This window comes from Numida meleagris, chromosome 14 (genome assembly GCF_002078875.1).
Source record: "Numida meleagris isolate 19003 breed g44 Domestic line chromosome 14, NumMel1.0, whole genome shotgun sequence".
Classification (NCBI taxonomy): Eukaryota; Metazoa; Chordata; class Aves; order Galliformes; family Numididae; genus Numida; species Numida meleagris.
Genome location: NC_034422.1, coordinates 4,652,804 through 4,673,863, shown reverse-complemented (window position 1 = coordinate 4,673,863; position 21,060 = coordinate 4,652,804). Strand labels below are relative to the sequence as shown.

Sequence of the window (21,060 nt, the reverse complement as noted above, 5' to 3'; positions counted from 1 at the left end):
AGCGGCGGGGGAGTGGTTACCGGCGGCGCCGCGACACCCCCGGCCCCCGCCCGCCCCGCGCCCATAAATCAGCACCATGACTACTTCTGGGCATGGAGCGAGGAGGATGCTCCCCCTGGGCCCCGCGCTGCTCCTGCCGCCGCTGCTGCTCCTCTGCCGAGGTAACCCCTCCGCCGCGACCCGGCAACTCTTATCTAATTATTATTTCTTCTTTTCTATTATTTCTTCTTTCTTTCTTAATTTTATCCCCCCCATCTCCCCTTCGCTTATTCTGAACGTCGCTCCGCGCGCTGCCCGCTCCGGGTCGGGGGGCACCGGGTGCGTGTGGGGGGGAAGTTGGGGGTCTGCGAGCGCCGGGGGTGTGGGGGGGAAAGCGCTCCGGGAATGCGCTCTTCGGCTGCTGCCGAAGGATTTCTCGCAATCACTTGTAATGAAATTGGGGTTACGTGGGTAGGGCCGGGCCCCTGGCGAGGGGGGTTAGTGCCCCCCGCCCTTTCCCCTCTGCGCTTTCAGCCTGCGGTCCGGGTTCGGAAGAGGCTCCCGGAGCGCAGGGGCAGGTCCCCGCGAGCCGTCTTCCCGCTGTGCCCGGCAGCGGCTGCTCGGAGCCCGGCAGTCGCGGAGCAGCGGGGCTGGAGTCGCGCGGCGCTTCGCTCGGCCGCGGCACGGGGCTCGGGCTGCGGGGAAACTTCCGAAACGAACCCGGGCCGAAGATGGGGACAGGGGGGAACCGAGCGGAGGGGCGCGGGCAGCGGCTTTGGGGGGGCTGCAGGACGGGGAGAAGCGGTGTGGGAAGGGTTCCTGTGGGGCACGGGGGGCCCTTGCCCTGCCCTCCTCCCCGGGCTGTGCCGGGGATCCCGCCGGGACCGAGCGGGCGGTGGGCACGGCCGTGGGCTCCCGCGGGCGCTGCGATGCTCGGCTCCAAGTCCTCTGCGTTTAATCAAGGAGAGAGTTAAGAGTGGCGAAGAAATGTGTTTTTTCGTTCTTTTTCTTTTTCTTTTTTTTTTTTTTTCATTGCTTTGCTACGTTAATGGTAATCTTTTCTCCGCTGTTCCCCTCTCCTCCTGTGTGGGCAGCTACCATGGTGAGATCGGGCTGTGGGTGTAATGCTTCCAGCACAGCTCCGAGTGCTTCAGCATATGGAAACCCGCCTGGGAGCAGGCTGTGGCTGCGGGCCTCCTGCCGGGCCGTGCTGCAGCGCTGCTGTGTGCAGGGGGTGCGGGCTCTGGGGGCACAGCCGGGTGGTGGGTGCATGTCATGACACCTGTGTGAGCTGTAGCTCACTGTGGCTCGCTGCCAGCTGGCTGTGGGGCTGAGCCGGGTGTGCTGCCATGGCCTCGGCGTGGGGCAGCCGTGCTGGAGGTCATGGTCCAGCCGTGAGGCCTAGGCCGCAGCTACCCGTTGGTGCAAAGTTCTCCAGAATGGATCTGGGCGCTGCATTCGGACCTCGGGAGAGGTCTGGGGGAGGCACTGTGTGTGCTTTAGGGTGTCCCCGCGTTGCTTTGCATAACGAGTGCCTCCATGTTGTGTTGAGGCTCGTCAGGAGCAACAAGGAGCAGCTGTGCTAGCTGCCGTACAACAGGTTTGCAGGGTGCACTCCTAGAGTTGTGGCTTATTTTCTCCACATCAGTGCAAGTTTCAGCGTTCTGCCCAATCAGTGTTCAAATGGGTGTGATCTGGGGGGCACCGGGGTCAGCCTGACATCGCCACGCTGCCTCCCGCTTTCACACCCATCAGAGCAGTGTATTTCAGGTGCTTGGTTTCTGCTTCTGTCTGTGCAAACCTTGAGCAGCTGCTGTGGGGGTGGTGAAGCTGCTGTGGGTTTGGGCATCGTGGGGGCAGTGCTGTGACCCGGGCACCGTTGTGCCTCTGGAAGGGGAGAGCCCACATTGCTCCGAGTTCTGCTTGCTTTCTCCAGCTCATCAGGCTCTGTTGCAGAGCTCCACGCGCTGACACCTGACTGCAGCTGATCGATAGATTCTCCTGAGGTTTGGATGCCAAAACAGTTACATTAAAAAACAAATCAATACAGTCCAATTAATGTGCTGTATTATTACAGGGAATGATAGGGGCTCCGCAGCTCTCACCCCGAGCGCCGTTAGCTCCGTGTTTAAGGCAGCTTAGCGTGGCAGCGAGACGCGTTCCGTGCGCTTCTCATGCTGCTAAATGCTGTGAGCATGCAGGCATCCCTGTTCTACCTCCTCCAGCTTTTATCCCCATCCCCTGTGCATCTCACAGAGGAGAGGTCAGCACCCCGCTGACCTGCTCTGGGCTGGGACCTGCTCCTCTTGGTAGGGTGGGGGATCCCTGTGAATTCCCTATCTCTGGGAATTCCTATTCCCCACTGGGATGCTGGAAGTGATGCACGGAGCACTGCCTAGGAGGGTTTCCTGCTTGCACAGGTTGGGCCGCGGGCTCAGGTGCAGTGCAAATATTAACATTTCTTCCACGCTATCCAGAAATCCTCTTGCTGCACACTTTCAGCTTTTCTTTGTTTACGTAAACGTGTTTGATTTCTGACAGCATTCACAAAGCTTCATGAATTTATGATGTGCTCCAGATTTGAGCATGCTTTCTTTTTCCCTTTATTATTATTTTTTCTTTAAAACGCTTTCTTCCCAAATTTTGGCATTGAAATGGCAAGAGATGCATCTGTCAGCAATCTATGGAGAGGCAGCGTAAACACCATCCTTTATAGATGATCAGTTTACTCAACTTCAAAAGCAGCCCAGCCTCCCACTTGATCAATTTACTGTCACAGGTGGTGGCTGCGTCCTGCCTGGCCTCCCAGGTGGGGGGGGAAGAATGGAGAGCAGCGTTTGATGTGAAATACGCCTCTTTCCAGACTTGTGGGTGTTTGGGAACCCTGAGAGGGTGGGTCGATCCAGGTGGGAGCACCTGAGAAGCATCATCCTCCTTGCCCAACAAGTAAACTTCTGCCAGAAGATCAGTGGCACGGAGCTTTGGCCTTCTTTCTTTCTTTCTTTTGGCAGAACAAAGGGTGAGGACTTGGAATGCTGGTGGTGCTGAGCCATAGGTTATGCTCCGAAGGTGCAGAGAAGGCTGTTGCATTCGTACTGTCCAATTCATCTTGCACAAAGACATTCTCCTCCAAGGTGTTTGGAAGTAATGGAGCAGATTAGTTACTAACGTTATTAAATCCTCATCTCTGACAGCCAAGAGAATTAATATACAAAGGTTTCCTCCTCTTTTTTTAATGTAGCTCAGTTACTCATTTTCTGTCTTTGGCTTAGGAGTAGCCCGCTGAAAGTTATTACCATGATATTGGTGCAAAGAAAGGTTCAACTCCATCATTAAGAAAGGAAAAAACGAGTAAAACATGAGACAGCTTGAATTTTATCGCAGTCAAGGCATTTTTTTTTAATTTTTTTTTCCTTTTCAAATATGATTCATTCCTCCATCTGTAGCTCCCAGAGGCGGATGAGAGCAGTGCTGCTGGGCTGCGGTCCGTGCACTGGGGGCACCATGGGCACGAGGAGCAGGGGGGGATTCTGCCCCATTAAAAAAGTTATGGGAATATGGGAAGTCTTCGGCACAGGGTGAGAGATGGAGTTGATGTTCTTATGGCTGAAATCAGCCCCTGACCCTGGCATGAAGAGACCAGGGCTGTCCTTTTAGGGACTGCGCTGCAGAGCTGTTCTGTAGCTGCACCCTTTCAGAGCCCGGGTTTCCATCCACATCACGCACAGCAAAGCCTTCCACGTCTGCGGTATCCTTGGGGCTGTCATGAGCTCACTGGTGTGAGCTGGGCCCCAGTCAGTGTGGGGGGCTGGGAGCTGGTGTGCAGGACCGCGTCCTGCCGTTATCTCCTATGAAGGCTCTCTCTTCCAGTGGGGCACTTGCATTTATTTACTTCACAGCTTCTCCCATTAGTATAATCATTACTCCTCGGACTGGGTTTGAATTCTGAGCATCCCACTGTGGTACTTAAAGAATTAATTACAGTGATGAAAGAATTCCTCTAAAGACTCCTATGAATTGGTCTGGTTGAAGTGTTTTAGCTTTGCTTCAATTGGTGCAGGCTCTTGTCAAAGGATTGTGAGAAAATGCATGGGTCAGTGATTTAGATTAGGCAAATTACGTTAGCAAAATTGATTTGATTTAGAAAGTGAGCTTTCAGATGGCGGGGAATTGCCTGCTTCCTCCTCTGCTTCACTGCTGCTCCCTGAGGATGAGCAGGGGTGAATAACGTAGGGTTAATGCAGGGACTGTGGGGAAGGGCACGGCCGAGGGCTGCGGGCCACTGCTTGGCTGGGGCAGGATGAAGCCCGGCAGTGGGTTCCTACAGAGCCCCTTGGTGCTCAGTGCTCTGCCCTGCTCTCCTCCTGACCCCTTGTTTCCCCATCAGAATGAGGGTGCCCCAAGGTGCTCGCAGCCTTAGTGAGTCTCTCACCGCTGGGAATTAGGGTCAGGGTCGAAGGTCCCCCAAGCAGGGGAGCAGCCCCCCGCCAGCAGCTGAGCTCAGCCCTGCAGTGGAAGGGTTGCAAAGCAGCAGCCCATCTGTCCGCTTGGTGGGAGCAACCTGAGCTCGCCGCACAGTAATCAGCCCCCTGGTGTTTAAAAAAACAAAAGTGCTGCAGGTTTCTTGCTTTAATGTAGAGAACTGGCAAAATCTAAAGCCCGTTAATGTGCTCAGAGTCTGTGGGGCTTTGCTTTGCTTTTCTTTTTTTTTTTTTTCCTTTAAGCACCTTTTGGCAAATAGAAACGGTACCAACTTAAAAAATAACATGGGAAACAATCGGTTGCCACTGGTTTTTGGGTAGCCTGTATCTGCCATAACATTTTGGGGATGTTCTTCCCACCCCCCCCCAGCGCCCTCCCCAGTGGATGACCAGTGCTGTCAGTGGCAGGGGATGCTTCTCTTTGCCGTGGGTGCGGCTGGGTGGTGGATGTCTGCTCATCTCTCGTGGTGACGCGTTCTCAAGGTGATGTGTTGTGCAGGTGTGTTCCCTGCTGCAGTTGCTTGACTGTGTTTGCATTAAAAGCCACAGTGTTCAGGGATTTTAATTTGTGAGAATTTGCTCTGGGCGCTACCTCGGATGGCGAAGTCTGGGAGTGTTTTATTCTTATAATCTCATTTCATTATTTGTGCATTTCCCGTTTTTCCTTTCCCATTATCTGCGAGGACACAAAGCACGCAGGCTTGGTTCTCACCAACGTGACCCCATGGGCAGTTCTGTGGAGGGGACTTCTGCCTCCACGTGGCTGCGTGCTTGCTGCGACCACAGCGGTGACTGTGAACCCCAGCAAGCACCGGGGGTCCTGGAGGAGTTGGGAGTGGGAGCCTGATCCTAAATATTCTACCCAGGTCCATCTTCCATTGACATGAGGTTTGCTCTCTGAGTCAGACTGGGAACCAGTTAGGGGACCTCATCTAAGGAGGTCGAGCCAACAAGAAAACATCTGTAAGCAAATTATAATGACTTATAGTTTTCTTTCCTGTGCGGTTGTAATATTGTCTTCCCTTCCACCTTCTGCTGAGCTGTGAAAATACTCTGCAAAGCGATGTTTTTGAGTTGATAGAGAAGCACGCCCCTGTCAACAATTTTTCTCTATTGCTCATCAGAGACGGGCTCTGTTCTGAACCGATCCATGCCTGGAGGCACAGAGGCAGCCAGCAGCGTGCTCCCACCTCCCGGCAGCGGGGATGCTGCAGCTGGATGGGTGTGGGCTCCCAGCCTTGCAGATTGCGAAGGCAGCAACGCGCTGATGATGGATTTTGTGTTAAAGGTTCCCGTAGGGGAGGGTCTGGGGTGCTGAAATACCGAAGTATCGGCTGAAGTGCTGCAGGAAGGGGCTGTCTCCTTCCCTGAGCCCTGTGGGGGTCATGGGCGTGTAAGAGAGCAGGAAGCGAGCTCCCACCTTTCTCAGTCCATGTGTACGTGCACACGGGCGCCCTGACGTTAAATTGGCAGGGTGTTAAATGTTTCCCTTTCCCAACCATCAATTTCAATTGAATTTCATAAGCCATTCAAGTTCTCTGCCGCTGCCTTTGCTGTTCCAGTTACGTGAGCTCCAGCCATTTAGCTGCAGGTCCTGGGGCATGATTGCTCTGTGGAGCAGCAAAAGTAAATTGGTTCCTGATGTAGAATCTTTTATATATATATGTATTTTAATATCTCTAACTCGCTGTGAATGATGATGTCGGGCTGATGACGCGAACCTTCAGGCTTGGCCGTTCCTGGTCCAGATTTGATTCACCCCAACAGCATTTTTTTTTAAGGCCTCAGTGCTTGGGGTGAATGGCAGCATCTTGTGCACGCGGGAGGAGGGTTTCCTTTGTTGCTCGGGTATTTATCTTTAGAATCGTGGTGGAAAGATTTGACTTTTTTTTTTTTTTCTTTTTCCTTCCCTGTGGGTTTGAAATGTTTGAGGACGATTCTTACTTGGATCAAAGGAGATCTCCTGGCAGCCCTCTGACTTTGCTTCAGTGCCGGCAGCCTGACAAACAATGAAAAAGCAATCATTTCCTCTTTCTCCCACTTTTATTTTGGGGATAAATGAATGGCTAAGATCTCTGTGCTCAAAAATAATTGCTCGTGGCTCTTGGAAAAACAAAAATCCATAACGCTTATCCTTTAAATAGCTGATTTGATCTTTTCTGTTGGTTTGTATGTTGCTCTGGTGAGCATCTCTGCTGCTGGTTTGAGGCTGAACTTGACCAAGTTTGTAATGGGCTGAGCAGATTGCATCTGTGGGAAGGGGTCAAAGCCAGTGACTTTGCTGCTGTATGGAGGAGCTCAGCAGCAGGACCACACTGCAATGGTCCATCGACAGGACTGCACAGTGTAAAGCTGAGAAACCTGCCAGAAAGTAGAGAGAATGGGGGAAAAAGAAGTTATTTTATTTCCTTCATGGCACCTGAGCCAGTTCTGTGTCCCAGCCAGTGTGCTCTGCCTCCCCAGTGCTGACTTGTGCTGCTTCCAACAAAGCCAGGCAGGTTGGGGATGGCTTCCATCCCTCTTTCTTAATGCTTCTGCTGCTAATTGGTGCTCTCAGCCTCCGCTCTGGCTTAATGAAGGCTGCTGTCTGGGAATCGTTATGAATGGTTATGGAAATGCATTTAAATGCTCTGAGATCTGTTGTAATTTTTCCTTTATGGGATTATTCCTTCAGGAGGGATAAATGCACCCTGAGTCCCAGGACAAATGATCCTGTGGGTCCCTTTTGTGAGCTGTGAGAGAAGGACGCAAGGTCAGGGGATGGGGCTGTGAGCACTGGTAGAACTGTGGGTGCCCCTGTGCTCTGCAGGGAGTGGGACCAGGCGGCCTTTGGGGGTCCCTTCCAACTCAGACCGGTCATGGCAGTGCCCTTGGCTGCCCCGCTTGTGTTGGTCTCTCTGTTGTTCTTCATGGTGGAGACTTTGCTTCTGCACGGGGACAGAGAAGCTGTAAGTCTGCCCTAAAAGCAAGGGAAAAGAGTGAAGTGTGTTTTCCCATCAAGAATGTTCTTGGGTTTGGGAATGCCTTAGCTGCTCCTGTTGGTCGTCCCTGGTCTCCAGCTGCTGCCTTCCGCTGGTGGAGATGCAGAGTCCTCCCCGTGGTGCTGGGGACCTCTGCGGTGCAGCCCATGGTGTCTTGGTGGTTGCAATGGAGCTGCAAGTGCATGGTGCTTCAAGAGAGTGGCTGTGATCTCCTGAATGTGGCTGGGAAATAAAACAAGTGCTTGTGTTCAGAGAGCAACGTGGGTATTGCTTATTTTGGCTCCTAGAGGGAGACGTGAGTGGTCCGATTCCCATACTGTGAGAGCAGCATTCAGCCAAAATAACGGACAGGGAAGATGAGAAGAGACTGCTACACGCCAAAAGCAGCAAACTCGTGAAGCAGAGCTAGAGACAGCTTAACAGCTAGGGACATAATAGCCCAAGGAGCCTGCCAAGGAACCAGATGCTGCAAATGAAAGAATTCTGTGCCTTGGGTCTGCCTGTAGCATGGGGGGCTGGGATGCTCCAGCTGTGTGGGGTGCCCCGGAGCGCTTGCTGGGGAGCGGGGAGGTGATGTCCATGTGTCTGCTGCTGTCTGTCCGTCCCTGCCCTGTGTGCCCTGGCTGGGGTGGGCTGTGACGGGCAGGGAGATGTGGCTGGGCTGAGCTCTGAGCCTCTTGGGTCCCGCTGTGGCACACACAGCTCTGTTCTCCATGCAGGACAAGCTCAGTTGGGTTTTAACGCTGGCATCTGCACGTGGCTTGTGTGAGGTCAGATCACGCTTGGCAGCGCTCTCAATTGGGAAACCCAACTGGAAAGTTGCCGTTATTTTTCCCCCCCAATTTATTTTCGCTATTCCAGTTAAAATAATTGCGGTTGTAGCGAAGGTGAGCAGCTGGGTGTGTGACACGAGCAGTGAGTAATACCCATCATTGCCAAGGCAGAGAAGCTCCGCAACAAAACGTACTCCTGAGGCTGCGTCTTGAGGGAAAACCAAATAAAATAATAGTAGAAAAGTGTTTTTATGGGCATGCCTTTGTGGGAACGGGAAATCAAACGGGGAAGAGGAGCAGGGGGAGGCCTCCGCATGTCACTTCAGCTTGGGGACACCATCAGGGAGCTGCGTGATGGTGAGAGCTGAATGGCTGCTCATTAATGTAATAAGGCAGAGGCGCGTGCTGGCGTGCCAGTCCCCGCTGCAGAATCTGGGGGTTATTTTAGGCAGCGTTACATCTTCCCATCTCCTGAAAATCGCACCTGGGCGTTGCTTTGATTTATTCAGATCAGCACCTGTGGGATCGATACGGGCAGCCCGGGGTCCGCGGTCGCACCGTGGTGGGCAGCTGAAATCCCCGTAAGTGACCCTGCAATGAGGGCTGAGTCATCACTGATGGTTTTTTCTTTTCAGTGAGGTTTTCTGCTAGCACAGAGCGTAACTTAATGGCGGAGGAGATGCTGGGTACTGGCGAGGACTCTGACGAGGCTGAGAGAGGGATTTCCGAAGCAGAAACAAGCTGTTCTTCGCTCTGAGTTTTTCCTGCCAATTTAACATATTCATGAAAATTGCCTCAATTTAACTTCAGGGGAGAAGAGAAGCGACAGGGCTGGTGTAGCTGGAGGGCTGCATCCAATTCCATTGCTTTGCAGCACTTTAGGATTTCACCTAGAGGGTTTTGGGTTTTTTTTTTTTTTTTCTTGCTGTACTTCCTACCAGCACCTTTCCACACCTGGTGCTTTTTAGAACTGCTCTGCGATCTGCAGGAGGAAGGTGCTGAGCAGCATCATCCCTGGCCTGCAGGCAGGGACTGCAGTGGAGGAGCTGTGGCCACGCATCCCACGGCCCCTCCTCCAAATAATAATAAAATTAAGCCACTAAGAGAATAATATGCCATTGTACCATCAGATTTTCCTAGCTTCCTCTGTCCATGCGTGGTCCTGTTGAGGGATTGCAGTGCTGATGGATGTGGGCCCTGCAGCGTGCTTAAGAAGTTTGCGGGATGTGGGCTGCAGAGTTGAAGCTCTAGCAGCCCGAAGGCGCCTCTTTCTTGTCTTTGCGAATGTTTCTGATGCTGTTTAAACGCTGTCTTTGAGGTTTACCGGCAGCCAACATTATCTCATGCTTTCATTTAAAGCCAAATCGGAGTGCCTGCTCCATATCTCGAAGAGGAATATAAAAGCCCTCTTCGTGGCTTCGCAAACAAATGGAGATTGACAGATGTTAGTTGAGGACCCAGCTGCTCTGACAGCGTTTGACATAGGGATGCTCAGGCGGTGGCCACGAGGCATTGCTGGGACACACGTGGCCCCACGGCACTCCCATAGGGTTGGGGGCACCGGGCAGGAACCTGCTTCTCACACACAGCAGATGCACAGCGGGGCTTGAGAAGCTGTTCTGCTTCCCAAACATAGGTTTGGGGCTATCTGGGCACAACGCAGAAGCTGAAGGCTTGTTCTGCTCATTGCGGGTCACCTTTAGTAATAACCAGTGGACTTAGATCTCTACAAACCTCTTAGAAAAGGCAGTGTGCTCACTATTTATTTTGCACGCAGTGGTTCCTCCTGCCTCTCTCCGCCCAAACCTCTCCCCTCCCCGGGTGCAGGCAGCACTGCTGAGCAACCCCTGTGGGCACCAATGCTGGGCTTCCATCTGCAGCCCCATCGATGGCATTGACCAGGGGAGTTGGCGGTGACCGCGGAGCTGAGCGGGCAGCAGCTGCTGGGGGGGCTGGGCATGGGGGATGCTGCTTGCGGGGATCGATGCTTGCGGCTATTGACAGCCAAACGCTTTGCATCGCATTGAGCGGCGGCTGGGTTAGTTCATGGATGTATGGATGTCACTGAGCATTGGCACAAAGCGTCCCCTGCCCTGTGTCATTTGGTCTTGAGTTGGAGAGAAACGGCCGCATGATCGGTTCTGAGCAAAATGGAGATATGGGAATAGAATGCTGTTTGCATTTACCCTGCATCTGGAAGGGAGGTGCTTGGCGTACCTCTGCTTTCTGATCATACTTTCTGTATGTAGTTTGGAGCCCAGGGACATTAGATATGTATAGATGCAGTACTGCTGGTACCGCGTCTGTGCAGCGTTGGTATTTGGAGGTGGTTCTCGGGGAGCTTTCGTTTTTCCACTCACAAACATGCAGCAAACGCCCAGCCCTTGTTGGATGCCTTGGGGATGACTCCAAGCCTTTCAGATACACGATGGGGAATTGGAGGCAAATGTTAGTTTCTTTTCCATGGCGCTTCACGGCAGCCATAGCACACTGTGACTAAGTTTTCATCTTGGTGTCCTCCTGAGACCTACCCATCGTGTCCCCATCTCCGGGTGCATCCTTGGGGATGGTGACGGGTGAGGACACTGTGTCCGATCCCAGCGGTTCCACCTTGCCTCCCTCACAGTACTCGCTCTGTTGGTTCTGGCTCAGCAAGGATAACAGTGAAAGGCAATGGTATGAACAATGCAGGAGGTGTTGTGTGTGGTGGGGGCTGCAGGTGGGAGAGCTCTCCACGTACTCCCTGACCGAGCCCTGCCCCCCCGGGACCCAGTCTTCCCTTTGTTGGTTGCAGTGAAGATATAAATGCCATCAGAAAACAGCAGCAGTGGCGCCCAGGCTCATTTCTGTTTGAGACCATCCTCCGGAGACTTCTTTTTCAGGATTTGCTGGGCTCCTGAATTGTCATCTTATCATAAAAAGGGAAATAAATCCTTTTGTTTGCCCTGCGCATCCGTTCTCCCCGGACCCGTGGCAGTGTGGGGAAATGCTCTGCCTGTCGTGGAGAAGTTTGAGCGCCGGCTTAACCGCTGCGTCGCCAGGCAGCGCTGCGAGGGGACGTGCTGAGGATTGGTTCTGTTTGTTCGTTAAATAAAAGGAGTGGGGAAAAAACTCATTCAGATGCGATATTTTCTGAGAGCGACATATGCTGTTGACTCACAAAAATATGTCTCCTCTGGAGAGCCCTTGTGTAAGAAATCTCTCAGCCTTCAGTTCCTTGTCAGTAATGAGAATTTCTTTCTTTCGGCGGAGCTATGAAAACCTTCGATCTTAGCTCTCCAAAAAATGCAAAAGGTGTCAAATTATACAAACGCAATATTTGATATGTTAATAACCAAGGAGGTTATAAGAGAGGAAATGGCAACATAACCCGAGGAAACGCGCCGTGTTCCTGGCAGCGGTGCTCCCCTGGCTGCTCTGTATTCCTGCCCGTGTTACCTTGGTAGCGGTTTTTGCCGTGTCCCCAGGTAACAGCGTGCGTGCAGCCCTATGGAGCGTGATGGCGCACAGGAACGCGTGGTGCATGCGGGCCGTGTTCTGTGCTGTCCTGGCACGAGGTGCAGGAGGAGCAGGCGCTGCCGTGTCCCTTTTATCCCAGCTGGCCTCGAGCGGCTCCTCGTCACGTTTGGTCTTTCCTTCCTACTTGTCCTGTAAGTGCCTATTGAAAGGGAAAACTCTGGGGGAGTGGGATGTGCTCAGATGTTTGGCTGGCAGGGTGTGCAAGCAAAGGATGGTTTGGTCATCGCATGTATTTCCAGTCCTCAACCACAACAGTTTTTGTTCCCTCTGTCCAAGCAGAGGGAATTTCTGTCTCAGTGAGGCAATTTAGAGCTATCTGAGCCATGTTGCCAGCCGGGGTCCTCCAGCGATGTGAAGAGAGCATGAAGGTCCTTCTCCTATTTATTGTACTGCACTAAACTGAATGGAAAGTGGTTACAGCAGGTGGGTGGCACAGGGCATAGCCAAAGCTGAAATTCATTCTGAGGAATTACGAAATCCCATTTATATATTAACTGGTGCTGGGGAGGGATGCTATTGCATGGTGGTAAATCATCCTGCGTGCCCACCATCAGTCATCCCTTCTTGTCCTTTAGGTTCCTTTACATAGCTGCACTCTTGTGATGCCACTCACTAGGACAGGATTAACTAATAAAAAGTCATGCTTTTCCTACAGAAAGGGCTGCCATGTTGCATCTGCTTGCTGTCCCGGGTTGCACGTATCTTTGTTCTGCAGCCCGTATCTTGTGTTGCTCAACCAAATCCCATGACAACCAGGGAGAGTGTGAGTCATGGAAGTGCAGAACGGGCTCTCTCTGGTGCAAATGGGCACGGGCTAGGTTGCTTTGTGGGATTGGCTAGGGACTGTGGGCTCTCCGGGTGTTGGAAGAGACCCATAAGGGTCACTGAGTCCAACTCCTGGCTCCTCACAGCACCACCCAAAAATCAGACCATGCTGGCTCCCTTTTATTATTTGCTGCCAGAAGGTCCTTGCAGGATCGTTAGGAGAAATAAGGAAGTACTCGGGCTTCTGATTCCAGGACGCCATGCTCTGCTGCTGTTCTGGAGCTCTGAAATGCTGCATGAGCAAATTAACACTTGGAAAGCAAGCGCTGCTAAAGCAAATGTCAGGGCTTGGAGCCCTGCTGGGTGGCTAGGGAGAGCCCTGTGGTTTTTGCCATTGATCACAGAGGTGCAGCAGTGGCTAATTCTGCGCTTCCCTCGGCAGTGCTCCGTGACACGTTATGTACTCAGCAGAACAGATAGGGTCGCTGCCTTTCCTATCTGTTGTGCAACATGCAGCTCTCGGGACTGAAGGGCAATGCTGGAAATTTGCACAGAAATTGGAATTTAGCTGTGAGGATTCAAGACACTTATTTTGCTTGGATTATATTCCTGTTTATCAGCATCGGGAGGTATTTGAGAGACCTAAAAATTGAATTCTAGGTTTTGCATTAAAAAAAAAAAAAAAACTCTTAGAATGAGTTTTTCTTTGTGGAAGTTGGATATTGAGTATAGATCTGACTCTCCCGTGTCTGCCCGAAGAGGATAAAGGATAAACCAAGCTTATTCGTAAAAGACATATAATAAAAAGAGGAATGAGAGTTCAAAAATCCCCCTTTATTGGCCTGCTTTGACTCACCAGCACTGACCTGGGAGCTTCAGCAACTTTTTTAGAACAGTTTATGCTTGTTTTCTTTTTATCTCTTTGGAAACTGAGGCTAAGAAGGCGGCGGCACTAATGAAAACACTGAAGCACCTATTAACTATCATTTTCGATTAAACCATCTCGTGAGGAGCCTTTGGGAGCTGTGGTTTGAGGAAGGATGTTATCATTACGCCGCTTTATAGCAATACCAATTTTTAACCACAGAGTATGTTCTTTCGCCATTAAGTACCAGGGAGAGCAAAGAAAATGAGGAGCCTGAATTATAATGCTGATGAAAATAGGCTTGTGGGATAATCTTTCTCTGCCGGTGAGAGTAAATGCAGATGTACCCTTGCTGGGTGGGAGTAGCAGGCACACCAGTGGGGCTGCTCTGACCTTGGTGTGCTGCCGGGCTCCCTGCAGGACCACGAGCGTTCAGCAAACCTCTCCCATTTACATAAAGACTTCTAAACTCCTCTCCTGAATTTACCATTCACTTTGGAGATATGCAGTTGTCTGACAGAGGAATGGCTGTCACAGTTAGTAATGTATTTTGGGATCTTCGAGATTGGAAGATGCTATCAAACTCTATGATGTCTGTTATTTTAATTTTATGTTCTGCTCTATACAGTCCTGAAGCCTAATATATCTTCCATTCTGCTGGAGGGAACTGGCTTCTTTGTAAGATTTTACAGGCTGCTTCTGTTGTGCTGTGGAATTCAAATTAGGGATAATTCTATTCTGTTCAGAAAAGAAAATCTTATGTTAAGATGGGAAGATAGGCAAGGCTCAATGGCAATAAGTTGTTGGGGAGCTGATTCCGTGGCAGCTAGACACGGCTGCAAGGCGCTGGGGGTTTCATTCTGGGTTTTAAGGAACAGAAGCCCTCTCTAAGTTTTTGGTGTTCCTTCTAAGCAAATACAAAAGTTGGGCTTCAGTGCTTGTGGCTCGTTGCCCTCCGTGGGATCGCTGCTCGGGGTGACTGTCAGACCCCAGCGGAACGTATGCGCAAATCCACTGTCTGCACTCACAGCTCTGTGGTCCCGTTTTCTTTTCTTTTTTTCCTGTTCTTTTTATCTCCTAGTAATTGTTCCCCCTAGGGCCGGCTGCGTGATATTAAAGAATCTTTTCTTGTTGTGCAATTAGTTTCAAAATGGCGCGTTCTGCCAGAGCATCAGTCCCGCTTGGTGCAGGCGGGTGGCTGTGGGCCGGGAGGGACCTTGGCACTGCTGCCAGACCACTCTTTTTGCCCTTGCAGGCTTCAGGTTTGGGTTGTTTTTCCTATGAAGGTTTGCTGGTGAGGATGCATGTGCTGGATCTGCCTGGGTGTTTGCGGGGAACTTTGCTTCCCATCTCCACGGGGAAACGCAAGTTGCAAAGTGCGACTGTGGTTTGTATGGGCGGTGGGCGCTGGGTGTGAGGTTTGCTGGGTGCTTGCTCTGTTTAAAAACAAAAACAAAAAAACCATAAAAAATTAAAAAAGAAATAGGTCTAGTGCAACTTTTTTATGTCCAAGAACAAACCCGGCTGCATCGTATGAGCCTTTCTGGGCTTCCCGCTTGCCCCGGAGCCCAGTGCAGATGGAATGAGCACAGAATTAGCTTGGGCAGCTTCTCAGGGAGGGTGACAGCAAGAGGAGCCAGGACGTCGGGCTGTCCTCTGCACCGTGCGGAGGTCTCATGTGCCTGCAGGCTCTGCGCTCTTTCTTGGGTTTGATGAATATACCCTTCCTGTTGTAGAGCAGCCTCACCTTGTTTTAATAAATGCTACATAGCTCTGCGCTTTAGCTCCACAGCAACTGGATAAAAACACCGGGAAGAAACATTCTTGGCTTTCTGTGAGCCTGCGGAGCCGAGTTGCTATGGGTTGTGTTCTCGCACGCGCCAATGTGAAATTAAAATACCAAGAAAGCTGGAAAACCCAACAGCCATGCCAACCCTCTTCTTCAGCTGGGTTACAGCAGCGGTAACTAGAAAAGGTCTTTCTGACCATCTTTCTGTCTCCCATTCAGGAAAAAAAGCCAATAATGTTGCTTTTTAAACAATTTTCCCCCTGTGGATGTTCTCCTGCACTGATCTAATGTTGATCTAAAGGCTGGATTGCCAGCCGTGGGAAATAATATTTATTTAATAAGCCATCCCCATCACAAAATCCCTTTGGACTTAAGAAAAAGATGTATAGAATAAAAATGAAATGTAGTGGAGGTAAACAGAAATTTAATAAGGTTCTATAGGAACTCCTGTACAAACCTAAGGAGTTTAATAGAAAATGAGAGGTTATTTTTAATCATCCTCTGGAACTCCATAGCACGGTTTTAATTAAATTATGTAGGCTGGGTAGAAAAAAAACGAAGGAAAGATGACTAATTTTCGATTAACCTTTATTCAACTTTTTCGTAAAATAAATTAAGTTAATGACTCATTTCTGTTTGTGTCGCCTTGGTGAAAGCTCGTATTTACCAAGTTTAAACTTTGTCACCAGTATTTCCAGCCTGTACCTGTCCTTCCACCCCTTGTCTGGTTATTCTGCACTGCAGCAAGGTGAGCCTATGGAAGACACGAGGCTATAGAGTCCTAAACCCTCCTGACCCTTTGATTTATTGTGGGCTGTGAGGTTTTCTAGATTATTTTTTTCTGGTTTGTGTGATTCACCCTGGGGAAGGGACTCTCCTGAAGGCCAGAGGCTGAGACACATGGAGGTTATAGGGTGCAAAAGGTGGATGAAGTCTTGGTTTTTGATCCATAAGGAAGGATTGACAGTGGGTCCTAAGAAACTGCTCCACCACAGAGATCTAACTCGGTGCAGACGTGCGGCGTGCAAAGCAGCCATGGCTTGCTGGAGTTGAGCGTTGGGTAATCCAAGTGAATTATGCCTTGGAGAGTGTTTAGGACTGGAACGGTAAGAAAAAAAGATTGAGTTTATGCAGATGGAGGAAGTTTTGTGTTTCCAGGCTTGTTTGCAGTTTGTGTCTGAGGGAACTAGCATGATTCTGGCCATCGTCAGGTCGGACTGGTCCCATACAGACCTGCTGGATTTTTTTTCTCTTTTTGGTCTCATTGGATTTGATTCACTGTGCTGCTTTAATATCTGGAAAATGAAGGAATTAAAGAAAACTTGAGAAAGTCGTCAACCTTTTGGACACCTGTAATTTTTCGCTAGGCCGTGCCTGAGCCTGGTAATGATTATGCTCACATGGGCCATTGGTCTCTTAAATGAAATTTCGTCCTGTGCTTTGAAAGGTGCTTGACGTTTCCTGTAGTATGAAGGAAAGCAAGTCCAGAGATACCCCCTTGAAAACGGCATTAGTAATTAATCCCATGAGGCTCATCAGTGTTGCTGGTGTCTCTATTAGTTACATGCAGAAATAAAGACAAATGGCTCTTGTTATTAGCCCCAGGAGTGCATAAATCTTGCTTGTTTATGGGAGGAGGCAACACAAGGAGACATTATGTTACGAGGCTTTTTGCTCGATTTACAGCATGCTGCCTGCTTTGCCGGTCCAGGATTTATGTCAAAGTGTGAGGGTGGGTGCAAAGACCTAGGTTTGCTTGCGTTTATCCATGGTGTGCCCCACTGCTGCTGTGGTCCCCTCTGTGCCCCGGGGATGGGAAATGCAGCCCTGCTCACCTTGTATTGGATCCCTGTGGGGGTTGGGCTTTGGCTGCTCACGATGGCCACGTTTGCCATCCTGCAGAAATCTGGGTTTCACCAGCAGGGTGTAGATGGGTACTTCTGCATTCAGCTGGGATATTTGTTGGGCTTGTTTTAACTCCATGCCTGAGCCGTGCTGGATGGAGCCAGACCTGGGCGAAGTCAGTAATGCAGTGGGAGGGGATGGCGGCTTCTTGAGCCATCGCTGGTTCCTCAAACAGTGCGGGGAGGATGGAGAAATTTCCTCTTCGTTTTGAAGTGGAGGAGCACAACCACTTACTAACTCTGTGGAGCTTGTTTTTGCGGTTGATGTAATTAATTCTGCTCTTTTAGCTCAGGCTGCTATTTTTATCAGCCCTGGACTTGCTGTAGTAACAGCTCTGGGGCAGACCTCCTGTTCCTCCCAGTCCCAAGTGTGAGGTACTGCTCTAATTATATTTACAGTTAATTCACAGGTCACCGAGTGGAGCTTGGGGCCGGTTTCACAAGTGCTTCGCTTTGTTGTCAAACCGCTAATAAATACGGGGAGCCGTCATGGGCAAAGGCAGGCAACAGCATCCTAACGAGGGTGGAAGCTCGCGTGTCATTAACTCCGTGCTGCGGCAGCTGATGGAAGGCAAAGCCCTGCAGAAGGAGCGCGCAGGACGTAGTGGGGCATCCATCACAGAAATGATACTTTACTGAAACACGGCTTAATTGGTGCGTAAGCTTTCCTACCCCCTTTTGAATCTTTAATGATTACTGAGGTATTTCGACAGAGGAGAGCAGGAGATAGCCGTGTGTTTTAAGTTATTAGTCTGGGATCGGGAGAGCTGCACTCAGCCGGCTCGGAATTTCAGAGGACGCTTGGTCTGTGCATGTCTCAATTCTCCGGTTGTAAAGCAGAGATAATGTTTGCAAAATGAGGCTGCCATCCTAACTGCTGCCTGGCTGCCCTGAGCCAGGCGGAGGACCTCCTACAGCTGCCAGCTCCAGCTGTGCTGCAGGCAAGGGCTGTGTGGCCAGCTGGGCACCCGTGGCACTGCTGCGTCCTCGAGTGGGATGGTACCGCGGAGCAGTGCTGCCAGCATCCCTGAGTATGGGAGCGAGCTCCGTGCCTCAGCCCTCCCTGTGTCCCATGGGTTTCCCCATCCATGCATGGTGCTTCTTTAAGGGGTGGTACATTCTTCCTAGACCGCACTGCTGAGGCCGGAGTTAGTCTGTGAGATGTCATAGCAGGCACCACAGTTGAGATCAGAGAATTGTAGGACGGCTTAGGTTGGAAGAGACCTTAAAGATCACCCAGTTGCACCCCGTGCTGTGGGCTGGCTGCCCCCCACCAGATCAGGCATCCAACCTGGCCTTGAATGCCTCCAGGGATGAGTCAGGCCAGCAGATGGATTCATTCCATCGCTGAAATATTTGCAGGCTCTTTCAGAGCTCCATGCATCGTTGGGGTGGAGGATGCCTGGTGTTCAGAAGTGTTGTGAATCATTGATTTGTCCGACTGGGATAGTGGATATACAGCATGGCACTGTTATGCCTTGCTTTCCTTCCAAGGATAGGCTGTGTATTGATTAGAAGCTCATCTTTATTTCCACGTTTCTTAGCCAAGCTGTAGGTGTTGAAGAAGTTTTTAGCAAGTACAACAAACTGTCAGACTTTTTCAGTGCATCAAGCCCTTTCCTCAACCCTGCCTTGATGCTCTTTGTGATATGAATATTCCCTGTTTACATTTAAACATTTTTTTAGCCTTCTGAAGCAGATCAAGGGGAGAAGTTGGACACGGGCAGTGAGCAGAGCATTGCCCATTAAGAGATGGAGGAGTAGGGTAGCTTTGCTGTGGTGGGGCCATGCAGGAGGCTGAAGCCCTTGTAGTTCTCTCCCTTCCCTGAATCCGCTCGTGGCTGCTTAGTGTGAGTACATAATTCAGGTAAAACTGCAAAAAGTGAGAAAGAGCCCATTCTGTCCCCTGCCCTCCTCAGCCTTGTCCTCCTGCACTATTTGGCATTTCCTGGGAACCTGAAGGTGCTTTGCCCATGTGTCCCTGCTCTGAGTGTTATCAGCCAGGCAGAACAGAACACCATGTGTTTTCCTGCTTCTTCAGGTTATTTGTGTCTCCCAGCACTGTAGCAGCTTGCTTTGCTTGATAAGGCACCAGGTCTCTCACCTAGTGGCAGGGGAGCGCTAAAGACTGAATTCACCTTCAACAAAACTGGTGCTCTGTATTTATCTTTCCTTGCTGGTTGCCAGCCATAGGGACCCTATTAAGTTGGATCCAATTAGTAACTACTGTATTTACTTAGTATTTGCATTAGAAGCTGGATTTAAGTGCTTTTATCCCGTGTGTGCTGACAGAGAAAGGATGAATACCTCAAGAGCACCGATGCCCCATTTCTGAAGCGTCGGGTCCAGCGTTTGTCCACCTGCGAGTTCCTGCAGAGAAGGGAGGGGCAGCGCTGGGCTGGAGCAGCTGCTGAGGAGCTCTGTCTGCAGACAGCTGGTGGGGCTGGCAGCCACGTGCTGCGTCCCCAGGGGCCAGTCCTAAGCAGCTCCTCTGTGCGAAACCACGACCTTTCTTCCTTCTTGTTCTTTTTTTTCCCCTTCCTCCCTCTGGTCTGCTCTAGAATCGCTGTAGGTCACCAAAAGGATGGGGCTGGTATCAAGCCGTTACCTGCTGTATCAGTAATTAAAATGAGCCGTTACAGCAGGAGTTATATTGCGAAGGCAAACTCTGAGCCGTTGAGTATGCAATTACTTAAACTCCGTGGGTGCTTATGTTGCTCTTGAGAGTCAGAGTTGAGCTCTTAAATCACTTTGACTCTTTATGGACAAAGCAGTTATTAGAACTGGGGGCTTTTTTACAAGACCTCATGTTTGTGAGATTTCCCTGTGACACACAGAGGTGTTTGCAGAGCTGTCCCCTATGTATTTTAATGGACAGAATGTGGCAATGATTAATAGCTCGGGCAGCTCACAGTGGCCTTTCGGCTTCCAAAGCAGTGGAAAGCAGAAGATGCTGTGCAGAGAAACACGAGGCTCTCCTCTTGGGATGCTGCACTGGACATGTCTGGTGAGGCTGAACGATGTGCAACAATGCTGCTTAATGGAGGGCTTTCTGTAACGGCAACAAAAATTTTGGGGTTGCATAGGAGCCTTTGCAAAAGCTGGGGCAGTGAGCTCTTCCCTAAACACGTGGGGAATTCTGCCAGTGGGCAGCGATTGGGGATGTCAGGATCATTAATACATAATTCATCCTAATCTTCCTACTGCTGTACAGAATTCACAAACAAATTGCGCTGGTTTTAACACTTCTCATAAGAGAGGGCTGCAATAAACTGGTTCAAATGATTAAAAATTGCCTTAAAATATATTCCCATTAAAAACCAGCCAAGATTGATAAGGCCGCAGAAGGAAGCGCGGTGCACCGGTGCTTTGCCTCTTTGCTGCAGATGGAAGTGGAAGGCATGTATTGGAAAGGAAGCTCGGAACTTTTAATTTGTTGCTCGTGTTTGTGAGCAGCCCTGAGTTAGCAAATCACCAGGAAACTGGCTAAAAAGGAGTGATTTAGGAGCAAATGAATTGTTAATTATTGCGCTCCTGTGAATTCCTGTAATTTTAAAATCGTCCTGGCAGCGGATCAAAAGAACATGTGGTGCCACAGTGTTAGAGTATTTTTATTTATATCTGATTCACAATTGTCTCCATGGCAATGTGAGAGATGAAGGCCGAGGGAAGGAATGAGTTATCACATTATTAAATGACCCAGTGGAAAAAAAATTAAGACACGTTAAGGATTAATTTAACGTTGTGGAGCTGCCTGGCGAGCCATTATCCATTAGTTAAGGATTTGTTAGCATTTCTATTGTAAACGTGTTTTTGAAGTGTTTATTACTAATTTGCATCAGGCTGCAACTTTGTATACAGGTTCTCTGAAAGATGGTTTATAATTTTAAAATACACCGAGTAGACCAGTTCATTAATTTTGGAACTTTTTGTTGTTCTGCTTCTTGTAGAGAGTGGTATTTCTCTGCTCTAATAACTAAATAGTGGCCTTTTCCCTTCAAAAA

The 21,060-nt window shown here is 50.2% G+C and overlaps 1 protein-coding gene across 3 annotated transcripts in view; it reads left to right on the top strand.

The window, feature by feature from the left end:
- The window catches only part of TMEM132B (transmembrane protein 132B), a 190,795-nt gene that overhangs the window by 6,073 nt on the left and 163,662 nt on the right, over positions 1 to 21,060 (top strand). The window contains exon 1 of one of the 3 annotated variants that reach the window (XM_021412777.1): positions 26 to 161. The exons of 1 other annotated variant lie outside the window; for it this stretch is intronic. In XM_021412777.1, coding sequence (XP_021268452.1) covers positions 77 to 161 — 85 coding nt within the window. In that variant the 5' untranslated portion in view covers positions 26 to 76. Of the gene's footprint in view, positions 1 to 25; positions 162 to 9,950; positions 11,865 to 21,060 lie in introns of those variants that run through there. One more of the 3 variants, XM_021412776.1, reaches the window with a different exon arrangement.